Source organism: Galeopterus variegatus, unplaced genomic scaffold (assembly GCF_000696425.1).
Source record: "Galeopterus variegatus unplaced genomic scaffold, G_variegatus-3.0.2 Scaffold2848, whole genome shotgun sequence".
NCBI lineage: Eukaryota > Metazoa > Chordata > Mammalia > Dermoptera > Cynocephalidae > Galeopterus > Galeopterus variegatus.
Genome location: NW_007728959.1, coordinates 127,094 through 139,252, shown reverse-complemented (window position 1 = coordinate 139,252; position 12,159 = coordinate 127,094). Strand labels below are relative to the sequence as shown.

The 12,159-nt window shown below is 61.7% G+C and overlaps 1 protein-coding gene across 1 annotated transcript; it reads right to left on the bottom strand.

The window, feature by feature from the left end:
* Positions 1-1,171: 1,171 nt before the first annotated feature.
* On the bottom strand, positions 1,172-9,058 carry LOC103599094 (ly-6/neurotoxin-like protein 1). Its single transcript, XM_008583185.1, has 3 exons — positions 9,007-9,058; positions 4,987-5,085; positions 1,172-1,383 (listed from the first exon to the last, which is right to left on the bottom strand). The coding sequence occupies exons 1-3, from the start codon at positions 9,056-9,058 to the stop codon at positions 1,172-1,174; spliced, it is 363 nt and encodes a 120-aa protein (XP_008581407.1).
* Between the last annotated feature and the right edge of the window lie 3,101 nt (positions 9,059-12,159).

The following is a 12,159-nucleotide window of genomic DNA, read 5'->3' as shown; positions in this document are numbered from 1 at the left end:
GCAGGGCTGGAGACTGAGGCCACACAGGATGTGGTCAGGGGGGCAGCATAGACGGGGGCCCCAAGGCTCAGACAGCCTCCCCAGATGTGACCCCCCACCCTGACCAAGGGGGGTTCCACCTAGATATGGGATTCTTAGGTAACAAGTCAAGCGCACTTCTCCCCGCCTGAGCTTGCGCATCGGGAATCCCTACCCACCCCTCTAAAGAGCCCTGCCTACCTCCTGGGTGCAGGGGCCCTTCCCCTCCCCAAGAGTGAGGTTCACCAGGGACAAGAGACCCCCAGACTTGACACCTTGGAAATGAGGACTGAGAAGATCTCACATTTTATTCTACTGTCATGACAGTCTGGGGGAGGTGAGACAGTCCCCCCATGCCCATGAGAATGATGCCCCAGTTCCAATGCCTGACAACGAGCCCCAAGGAGACCTGTCCACCCCCAAGTGGGCAGCCAGGGGACTATTGGTAAGGCCTGTGTTCACCTGGATGGGGCTGGAGGGTCCCCGGGCTAGGAGCACCAGCCAGCGGGCTGAGGCCGGGGCAGGCTCTGAGGACACCCGGGCGGGCTCGCGGTGGATGAGTGCAGGATGAGGGCAGTGAGTGAGCACGAGAGAGCGACGGGCGAATGGATGGGCGGCTGGTGGGCACATGCAGCGAGGACAGGGTGGCTGGGCAATGGACAGAGAGCTGGAGGGATCCCCTGCCCAAGCCCTTGGGCTGTGCCTTCCCTGCACGGACCACTCTGGGCACAGGAGAGGGCCCAAGGGGCCCGATGACCACATGCACAGGGGTCCTGCCAGGCAGAGCCTGATGGAAGAAGAGCCCCCAGCCCCTGAAATGGGAGTAGAGGGCACTGGGGAGAACTGGGGGTCTCTTCCCACTTCCGGACGGCCGGGGGTCCCCAGGATCCCGCAAGGACTGAGAGTCTCCTGGAGGTGTAGGTCTTGGGGGAGGGCGTCCCCATCGGGCAGTTCCCTGAAGCAGGGGTAGAGCTTTCGTCGCTGGGGAGGGGGCTGGGTGTGGCCTGGGCGAAGTGGGGAGGGTCTCGCCGAGGGCTGGGGAATGACGACGGAGATGGGACCCCTCGCCGCCAGGGTGGGGCGTGCGGGGAGCTGTTCAGGCTGCAGACTGACGCCATGTTGAGAGTCACAGGAGAGACCAAGGGCTGGGCCCTCACCAGGCCGCCCGGAGCAGTGCCCACAGCAGGCTGGCACAGGCACTGGCCCACAGGGTGCCACGGCTGCCCGCCACGCCCGAGGCCGCGCTGCGGTTGCAGTGGCTGCCCTGGCAGCAGGAGACAGAGAGGGCACGGCCATCCGAGGACACGGTGCTGTTGGGGCAGGTTGGGGCACAGGACTTCATGACGAGGATGCCACCGGGGTTGGCTGAGGAGAGAGGAGGAGGTCCATGGGAGCTGCGCATCCTGCACTGTGCCCCCCGCCCCGTCCGCAGCCCTCAGGGAGACCCTGCAGCCTGGGGCTGTCCGTGCAAGGGGCACAGCCTGCTTTGGGGGTCCTGGGAGCTCCATTGCCTGCACGGGCTTGAGGTGGCAGCTTGAGGCTGGTCCCAAAGAGCCTTCTGCCGTGGGTGAGGGTCCTTTCTGGGTGCCTATGGGGATCTGCCTCCCCCTCAGACCAGGCTCCCCTGTGACATCTGGGGCCACGGTGGCTCGCCAGCTCCTCCCTCCCCCAGTCTCTCAGTCACCCCACTCCCTTCCCCTCCCTCTCAGGGGCTCTTTGCCTCTGAGTTTCAGGGGCCAGAGGATAGGCCCAGGTGCCCACTTTCAGCCCTGGTGCCCTCGAGACTGGAAAGTCCTGTGAGATGGTGGGGAGGGAGGGTGGGACCCGGGTGGGACCCCACGGCCCGTAAAGCAGTGGAGCCAGGGCCTTGCCGGGGCCCTGGGAACAAGCAGGGATGAGCGGGTTTAGGGACAGCACCACTTCCTGTGTGGGTAGATAGGGCCCCTGAGATGACGGTGCAGGCTCCTTAGAATCGGTCGGAACCACACAGCCCTTGGTTAAGGCAAGTTTCTTCCTGTATTCTGCACTGTTTAGAAGGTTCTGGAAGCTGTAACCCTGAACGAAGGGGCCTCTTGTTGGCAGCTGGCTCAGAGACCTTGGGATTGGGGTGGGAGGGCTCTATCTTGAGGTGCTTGATCTCTCTGTGCCTCAGTTTCCTCGTCTGCCAAATGTGGACAGTAACAGAGCCACCCTCTGCCACTGTTTTGGGGTCAAATGTCTGAATTCGCAGGAAGCACTGAGAGCAGGGTCTGTGCACAGCGGACTCCTGCAGCGAGCAGCTAGAGGAGAGTGTGGCTGACACCCCGAGCAGCCCTTTCTGGACCTTGGTGAGGGACAGAGCCACAGGTCCGTATGGTTGGAGCTGCTGCTGGACTGAAGACAGCCGCCTCTGGGACACACCCTGCTCCCGAGCCTGGAGGCAGTGCTGGGCAGGACACCAGACAGTGTTTGTCCACATCTTGCCCCCATTTGGCCAGCAAATGCTAACTGGCTTTGTTTTTAAGGAAAAAATGGAATAGAGGCTGCATTTGCTGACCCCTTTCTGAGTAATTGTGAAGAGACCTGGGATGGGCAGGGCCACCCGTCACAGGCCGGGGGCTTGGAGAGGGAAGGCCCTGGGCTCGCACTGGAGCTTGGCCACGTCCTGGCCGGGTGGGCTCTGAGCTCATTTCCCCACCTAGAAGTGGGGACATGCAGCCAGGGCTGTTGGAGGATGGGACCAGAAATGGACAGAACCCTGCGGGGCCTGGCGCTCAGCCGTTGCTATCGCACCCCCTTCCCCTCTCTGCCCCCACCTCGGGGGATGGGAAGCCACCTGCTCCTGCTGGAGCTGCTGCAGGTGGGCGCAGGGAGCCTCCATTCACTCATGCCTGCCAGAGACTCTCATCCCCCTGGTCCCTCTGTGGCTGCTCCAGGACACTCCTGCTCACACTGTCCCCCCCAACGAGCACACCCTCCCCACAGGGGGATGGGAAGCCACCTGCTCCTGCTGGAGCTGCTGCAGGTGGGCGCAGGGAGCCTCCATCCACTCATGCCTGCCAGAGGCTCTCATCCCCCTGGTCCCCCTGTGGCTGCTCCAGGACACTCCTGCTCACACTGTCCCCCCCAACGAGCACACCCTCCCCACCTGTCAGCCTCTGACACCCCATTACCACAGGCTCTCCTGTGAGCTCTGAGGCTCTGGACAACAGATAGCCCCGTGCACCTCTGTGTCCCCACATCCGCAGTCGCTCAGGAAGGGCGGCCTGGCCGGACAAATAGATAGGCAGATGCATGCACAGCAAGGGGTGGGGACAGGTGGCAGGCCTGGGGGATGAGAGAAGCCCCCAAGGGTGCCTGGCCCTGTCCAAGGTGTAGGAACCAAGGCTATGGGTAAGGGGAGCCCAGGTGTCCTGGGCATGCTGGGGACAACAGGGGAGAAGAGCCCCCGGCCCTTCTGTCTTTGGCTCTCCAGGACTCTCTGCCCTGTAGTTGGTGATTTCTGGCCAGCTCCCTCAGTGGCCCCCACAGGGCAAGGGCCTTGTCGTCCCTGTTCCTGCCCTGCACTGGCTACAGAGGCACATGCTGGGTGCTCGGTGGACAGTGGCTGGGCAAGTGGAGGGACAGGTGGCCCCTGCTGTGCCGTCCTAGCATCTGGGTGGTCAGAGCGAGGTGGGGGCATCTCCTGGCCCCCAAGGGTGACAGAGCTGGTCTCTGGGCAGGGCTCGTCTCTGTCCCACAACGGAGGGTTCCAGAGGCATTTAAGGGGCGTGTGCAGCTCCCTTGCACAGCCCCCGGGTTGAGAGCAGGCTGAGGGCCAGCCGGGGGTGGGAAGGGGCAGAGTGTGGGCGACAGACCCCGGCGCAGGTCCCAGCCCTGCCATGCACTCGAGGGGCCCTGGGCAGGCCCTGTGTCTCTCTATAAAATGGGGTGGCTCCGAGTCCAAGTTGGAGGGGCCTTTGTCATCACCGGTACTGGTAGGAAATTGGCTCAGAGGATAGTTCCCCCAGGACCAATAGTGAACTGCCTGACACGACCCTAGGGGTGGCAGCAACCCACAGGGGACAGGATCCCTCATCCCCTCCCAGACGTGGACACCGAGGCTGACAGCTATACAGCCATCCAAGGCCTGCCCCTCCACCATCTCCTGTGCCTCCTCCCCTCTCAGGGGCAGGGCTGCCCCTCCTTCAGGTCCCACCTTGTCCCACTGCCCCTCCTCGCCCTCTGCAGCGCTGTCAGGCTTCACACCCCCTCGGGTCATTGTGTGAAGCCTTCTCCCCTGGGCTCCTTCGGCACTCTGCCTGAGTCCCCAGCCTGCTTGTCACTGTCACATTTCACCCTACGCTGAGCTCTGGGCTCCTGCTCAACCTGCAAGGCTCAGGGAAGAACCAGATCTGCAGAGGGGGCCACAGAGGACAGAAGAAGGAGAGGGTCTGTCCTGGGGAGGGCGCTGGTCAGGTCAAGGAACCTTCTGGGCGAGGTGGTCCACTGTGATGTGGACAGGGCAGAGCCCCAGGCTCAGTGAAAGGCATCCAGGGACGAGGTCATGGCTGGCCAGCTGCAGCCGAGCTTGAGACAGGGCACTAGGGAGATGTGGAGATGAGGCCGCCGATGCCACCAACCCCTGGCCAAGGCGCTAGGGCTACAAACATGGCGTCTGCTGCCTCCCTTCCTAAAACTTTAAATGGGCTCCCTCCAGATTAAGCTGAAGCTTCTTTTAGGCCTTGTCCTGAGAATGTTATTGGGGAGCTGTGGGGCTTCCTCGTGCATAAATACGTGAGTGCAGGCCATGACAGCCTGCGGGTCATGGGCCGCACTGGGGTTCCTGCTGGAGGGCAGCGGGGCCCCTGGAGTCTGGACCTGGCTGGGCCGGGGGCACTGGGGCTTCTGGCTGGGTGTGGAGGGTGGGAAGGGGCTCAGACAGGGCAGGAGGGCCTCTGTCAGGTGCTGGCGGGGCAGGGCTGGGTGTGTGTGGCCCTGGGTACTCACTCGCCCGCGTAATCACACAGTACTTGTCAGTCTGGGCACACTCCACCAGAGACTCGCAGTTCTCATGGCCGCAGCACACGTGGCAGTGCAGGGCCTGGGCTGGGGGAAGGAAGCACAGGCCCGTCAGTCTGGGCTGGGAGCTGGGGACTGAGCTGAGTGCCTGGCCGCCTGGCCAGGATGGCCCTCTCTGAGCCTCCTCTTCCTCCCTCCCTCCAGGAGGGCTCTGGTCCTCTGGGATGGGGCTGAGGGGCCAGGGACTTTGTGGTGGTGACTCTGACATGTTCCCCCCTGTGCCCTGTGGCCCTGTGTGTGTGTGTAAGGAACCGGCTATTAGCAGGAGTGAGAGGCAGGTATGGGGAGTCTGCAGGCTGCCCTGGGCTGGATTCGCTGATGGCCCTCCCCGCTTCTCTGGTGCCTGTGAGCTCATGCACTCTTCTGCTTCCTGACCCCTGCTACTGCCTCTGGCGAGGGGCAGGGGACCCTAAAGAATGTAATGGAGCTATGTAAGCTCAACCAGGGAAAGACCAGGTGGATGAAGGGAGGGTGGGTGGATGAACTGGAGGGTGCAATGATGCACGGTTGAATGGATGTGTGGGTGGGTGGGTGGACCGATGGATGGATGGGTGGATAGATATGGGGGTGGATGAATGGATGGGTGGATGGTTGGATGGGTGGATGGGTGGGTGTATGGTTATGTGGGTGGATGGGTGGATGGATGTGTGTGTGGGTGGATGGATGGGTGGATGGATATGCGGGAGGATGAATGGATGTTTGGATGGGTGGATGGGTAGGTGTATGGTTATGTGGGTGGATGGGTGGATAGATGGGTGTGTGGGTGGATGGATGGGTGGTTGGAGGGGTGATGGATGGGTGGATGGATTTGTGGGTGGATGGATGGGTGGATGGATGGATGGGTGGGTGATGGGTGTATGGATGGATGGGTGGATGGATGGATGGATGGTTATGTGGGTGGATGGATGGATGGTTATGTGGGTGGATGGATGGATGGGTGGATGGATGGGTGGATGGATGGATGGATGGGTGGATGGGTGGATGGATGGGTGGATGGATGGGTGAATGGGTGGATGGGTGGATGGATGGGTGGATGGGTGGATGGGTGGATGGATGTGTGTGTGGGTGGATGGGTGGGTGGATGGATATGTGGGAGGATGAATGGGTGGTTGGACGGGTGGATGGGTAGGTGTATGGTTATGTGGATGGATGGGTGGATAGATGGGTGTGTGGGTGGATGGATGGGTGGTTGGAGGGGTGATGGATGGGTGGATGGATTTGTGGGTGGATGGATGGATGGATGGATGGGTGGATGGATGGATGGATGGGTGGGTGGATGAATGGATGGTTGGATGGGTGGATGGATGGATGGATGGTTATGTGGGTGGATGGATGGATGGTTGGATGGGTGGATGGATGGATGGTTGGATGGGTGGATGGATGGGTGATGGGTGGATGGATGGGTGGATGGGTGGATGGGTAGGTGTATGGTTATGTGGGTGGATGGGTGGATAGATGGGTGTGTGGGTGGGTGGGTGGATGGATGGGTGATGGGTGTATGGATGGATGGGTGGATGGGTAGGAGTATGGTTATGTGGGTGGATGGGTGGATGGATGGGTGTGTGTGGGTGGGTGTGTGGATAGAGGAGTGTATGGAGAGGTGAGTGTGTGGGTGGGTGGACAGATGGATGGGTGAGTGGATGAGTAGAGGGATGGAGGGGTGGATGGTGGACAGAGGAAGGGATGGGGCAGCGCCGTGTGACACCAGGAAGGTTGAATTCAGGGCTGGCCTGGGTTCTACTCCTCACTGTCCCTGTACTCAGCTATAAGATGGAGATAATCACAGCCTGTGTTGCTGGCCTTGGGGGAGGGTTGGATGGGGTATGCAGGAAGTGCCTGTACCGGGGAAAGACGGCAGGAGCTCCAGGGCTGGGCTGGCTGTCTGGAAGCCGGAGGGAGCTGGCCTGCCTTACCCAGGGAAGGTTTGGCTCTGAGAGCTTTGCACACAGTAGGTGCTTATGGGCTGTTTAGTTAGAGGGAAGGCCCCCTATCTGCCTGAGGACTGCTGGGGACCCCACCCAGGCCGAGTGGCGGGCGGCAGCAGAATGCCCTGGCCCTGGCTGGCCTTTGTGCATTGGGGAGAGCTGGGATAAGGCTGCTGCCCTCGAGAACACACAGGCTGCCTGGGCAAGGCCGAGCGTTGTGACCCCGAGCGGGAGAGAGCAAAAGGTTCAATGGACATTCTGTGGAGGCACCTGGCCAAGAGGGAATGCAGTTTTGACAGAGGGCGGGGTGACCTGGGAAGGCTTCCTGGAGCTGGTAGACCTGGGGCTGGCCCAGATGAACTGAGGAAGAGTGGTGCAGCATGGCAGAGAGAGGTGCAGCATGGCAGAGAGAGGTGCAGCATGGCAGAGGCGAGGCTAGCTTATGGGATGTGAAGAGCGGTGCGGGGCGTGCTGGGGCAGGGAAGCTGGAACACCATGCCCTGCCCTGGAGGTTTTGCTGCTGGGAAAGGCATCTTTTGCCGAGGCTCAGGGTGGAGGCCTTGGGAGGGGTTCCCTGCAGGGGGTGTCCTGTAGGGGGTTCCCTGCAGGGGATATCCTGCAGTGGGTGTCCTATAGGGGGTCCTCTGGGAGGGTTGTTCTGTAGGGGGTGTCCTGTAGGGGTTACCCTGGGAGGGCTGTCCAGTAGGGGTGTCGCGGGCAGAGCACACCTCCTTGGCCAGAGAGCCGGTGCCTGTGGAACAGGCTGATAGCACCTTCCACACACGGATCAGCTGGTGTCAAAGCCCTTTGGCCCCTACGTGGAGAGTGGGGAGCTCTTGGAGCTGAACCACAGGCAGCAAAGGGCCAGGCTCAGACCCTCACACCCCTCCCACCCTTTCTGGGCTCTGGGGCCATGTTTCCCAGGCCAGAGTTCTGGAAACTTCTAAGAGAAATAGGCCTCTTTGTCTGCAGATGACCCCTGGCTATTCCTGACCCCCTGTCTGCAATTAAGTCCCCAGTGCTGGTGGAGCCAGGGAGACACTTCTAGGTCACTGTGACAAGGACATACCCTACTGCTGTTTCCCCATAGGGATCCTGATAGTCCCTATGCCCTTGGCTGTGATGAGAGTTGACGGCTGACACTTGTTAGGTCCTTGCGGCCACGGCCAGTTCCCAGTAGGTGCTGTCCAAGTGTCAGCAGTCTACAGGTCAACCACGCAGCAAAGCTAAGCCCCTAAGGACGAAGGCACCCCAGGCCGGTGGCCGCAGCTCCTGACTCAGCCTTCCAAGCCCTCCCCTCCCTCAGCTGCCCCTGACACTGGGGCTGGAAGGACCTAAGCAGGTGCCCCAGCGTGAGGCCCCGCACCCACTCCTTTCTCTGCTCTTCTGATAAGTGATGCCCCTGCCCAACCTTGACCTGCACCCTGTCCCCTGCAGCCATCTAGGGCCCCCTCTACCTGTCTTTCCAGCCTCCCTACTGAGGGCCCCAGTCAAGCTGGGACTGCTCCCCAAGGAGCCTCCTCTCCTGCTTCCACCCCTCCACCCCACCCCACGCTCAGGGGAAGCTGTGGGGGCTAATTATTCCCAAGATGATCATTATTCAGCTGATAATCACAGGCTATATCACCCCCCTCCCGGCCCCATTTCAGGCCCCAAAGCCAGGTCATCAAGGTCAGGGCAGAGTCGGGCTGGGAGGGCATGACCAACTCATCCTGGCTTGCCCAGGACTTTCTTTTTTTACCACTGAGAGTCCTGCATCCTGGGAATCCCCACTATCTTGGAGAAAGGGGGACAGTTGGTCACCCTAGCTGGAATGCAGGTCCCAGTGCGGCATTGTGCCTCTGGGCACTCCCACAAGAGCCTGAAAGATACCAGAAACTGTGCCCAAAGGGGAGGGGTCTCCATGTCCAGCTGGTCAGAGAGGAGCCATGAAGGCCCCCTCACTCCCTGCAGCACCCATCCAGGCCTGAAGCCCCAGACAGGCACCTCCCCATCCCTCCTGTGGTGCAGCCAGCGGCCTTACCCAGGGCGGCACACAGAGCAGCCAGGAGCAGCAGCAGCAGCAGGGACCTCATCGTGGGTGTCCACCGGTGACTGCGGTGCTGCGAGTGCAAGGGCACCTTTATACGGCCGGCCCCCAACCTGCGCCACACTGGTAATTTAGCTGGAAGATGAGCTTGGGATAGCAGGGCAACCTGACTCATGCCACCCAGGCCTCCTTCCGCCCCACACCCAGGGGCCCCGGGGCTCACAGAAGGTCCCCCTGTCCCCTTCTCTGTCATCACTTGGTTCTGAGCCACTGGCCTCCCCCTCCCTGCAGTTGCCAAGAGGCCCCAAGTTGGGCGGGAGGAAGAAGGTGGTCTCTGAGTGGGCTCACAGAAGGTCCCCCTGTCCCCTTCTCTGTCATCACTTGGTTCTGAGCCACTGGCCTTCCCCTCCCTGCAGTTGCCAAGAGGCCCCAAGTTGGGCGGGAGGAAGAAGGTGGTCTCTGAGTGACATCCCTGCCCAGGGGTCTCAGGGACCCCTGCACAGCCAAGGCCCCTTCATGTTCTCCTTTGTGCCAGGGCAGGCGGCAGGTGCCAAACCCATCTTAATGGGGAAACAGAGGCACCACAGGCCGAAAGCCAGCTCCTTGATCTTCAGTGTGCACATGCGTCCCCTGGGGATCTGGTCAAAATGCTGACCCTGACTTAGGAGGCACAGGCAGAGCCTGAGCCTCTGCACTCCCAGTCAGCTGCCAGGGCGCTGGAGCTGCTGGCCTTGTGCGCACAGAGCCAGAGGTACGCACGGGCGCCATCCACGGCCAGATCACTGCGCGCCCGACCCCCAGGCCAGGCTCGGGCTGTGGAATGGCAAGGGAGCGCAGGAAAGGGCCTGTGCAGGGCGGGCTGCCCACTGCTGTCAGGGTCTTGCTGCGGTCCTGGTCACCTCCATCCCCTCCAGTGGCTCCCACTCTCTGGACGACCCCACTTCCCAGGCCTCCCTCACCCCCGTCCCCTCCACTCCATGTGGGCTCCAGTTGTCTTGCTGCGGTCCTGGTCACCTCCATCCCCTCCAGTGGCTCCCACTCTCTGGACGACCCCGCTTCCCAGGCCTCCCTCACCCCCGTCCCCTCCACTCCATGTGGGCTCCAGTCCTCTCAGCCCCTCCCGTGGGCCATTCACACCATCTCCTGACCTGGCCTTGTGCCCAGAACACCCTTCCTCCCCCACCGGCCCCGACAAAACCATCTTTGTCTTGGACACTCAGGCCCCATGCCTGGGCCTGTGCTCCAGAGATGTCCACATGGGGCCTGAGCCCCTTAACAGTCCCCCTCTGGGGACCTAGGAGCCCGAGGGGCCTCTTCTCCATCTATTTTGAAGTGTGGGCCCAGCTGCCCACTGCCCACCCCTAGATGTTAGGTGGGGGTGGGGGTGGAGCTGGACACACAGGCCAGGGCCACGCGGGATGGAGCTGGGTGGGCAGAGGAGGGTCAGCTCGTGCACGGCGTCCCTGCTGTCCCTGGGCAGCCTACTCCCAGCGCCAGGGCCAAGGAATCCATGTCTAAATTCACACCAGGGTTTCCCCATGGTCTTGATGGTATATTTGTCTATAACATTTCATTTTCCCTGTTCTTCAGCTTCTTTTAGATCTTTCATATTTTGGACATATGGTGTGTGGACTCCCATTTGCCACAGGCCCCAGATGGTGAGGATGGGCCCACCCTGACCGTGCACCTCTCTGTGCTGGGAAGAGACAGGTGTTGGCTGACCATGCCGGGGTCACACTCCCTGGGCTCGGCTCCAGCCATTCCTCTCCATGTCACCCCTGTGGCCTCCTGGCTGTGGACCATGAGGGTGAGAGCACACGGCCATGTCCAGCAGCACCTGGCTTTCCAGGCCCGCAGCCCGGTCCCTCCTAGAGCTGTCCTGGGACAGGGACTTGTCTTCGGGGCCCAGGCACCTTTGCAGACTCCACTGTAGCCCCTGCCCAAGCCTGAGAAAGTTTCCTCACGCTTCTGTGGGGCACGTGGTCAGGAAGGGTGTGATGGAACGAAGACTGCCCTGGTGAGAGAACAGGCGTGGCACGGGCCCTAGACACAGCCTCAGAGGGACATGGAGGAGGCCAGAGCACGCCCCCAAACGCTGGCATATTCTGCTGGCGGGCCCCACATGGTGCCTCAGGACACGAAGCATTTTCCCAGCTTCCCAGGCAGGGCCCTGCCTGGACTCCCCAGGCTCGTGAGGTTCATGCAAGCTGCCGTTGTCACCTTGGATGGCTTGAGTGGGACGAGCCTCCTCCTCTTGCTGAACCCAGACCTGCTTCTTGCCCTTTCCCCCATCCCAGTGCCCGTGTAAACTTGTCACCTGTTACCTGCCATGGGGCTCTGTGTATGCAGGAGTGCAAAACGTCCCTGGGCCACAGAGAGGCGGCAGGAGGGGGACAGAGGACCGCAGCCCTGGGTTCCCCCAGCGCCAGGTAGTGAATCAATCAGTGCTCAGCTGGGGACCCTTGATGCTGGGGTGCAGGGCGAGTGTGTGTGTGTGAGTGTGTGTGAGTGCGTGCGTGCGTGTGTGTGCGTGCGTGTGTGCGTGTGTGTGAGTGTGTGAGTGCGTGCGTGTGTGCGTGCGTGTGTGAGTGCGTGCGTGCGTGCGTGTGCGTGTGTGTGGGGTGGGGTGGGACCCACGTGAACAGAAATAGTGAGTCAGGTAGCACGAGTGGGGGCACCATGTGTGCTCCGGCAGTACCAGGGCCAGCAGCCACTTTCTGGAGAAGGCACAGGTGGGCGGCATTTTGAAGGACGAGGGGAGGGATCTTGAGGGTAGGGAGGAGCCAGCGTAAAGCAGAGGACAAGCCGGGCTGATGAACTCCGAGAGCTCTCAGGACAGGCAGAGTCAGGAGGATTCACCGGTGCGCACAACAGTTCTCACTGGGGTCTATCCATATTCTTGGGGACCTGTGAGAGCCACGTTGATTTGAGAAATGCTGAACTCAGTGACTCTCAAAGGGCCTTTTAGGGGCAAAGATTCTGCAGCCCCCGTGGGGTGGGGTGCTGAGCTGGGCTGTGGGGGATGGAAGAGAGGGCTGTCCTTCTCAAAGCTCAGGCCATGGCCCTCAGGGGAGAGTGGGTGGGAGAGTGGGCGGGGGCGGGCTGGCCGCTGGCCGCCCTGGTTTCCTTAAGGGGGGGGGGGGGGGG

Excerpts from the sequence above, each read along its gene's own strand:
- LOC103599094 (XM_008583185.1), bottom strand. The coding sequence starts at position 9,058 with ATGAGGTCCCTGCTGCTGCTGCTGCTCCTGGCTGCTCTGTGTGCCGCC. Across the intron at positions 5,086-9,006 it reads TGCTCTGTGTGCCGCCCTGG|CCCAGGCCCTGCACTGCCAC; the intron begins GTAAGGCCGCTG and ends TCCTTCCCCCAG. Across the intron at positions 1,384-4,986 it reads CTGTGTGATTACGCGGGCGA|CCAACCCCGGTGGCATCCTC; the intron begins GTGAGTACCCAG and ends CTCTCTCCTCAG.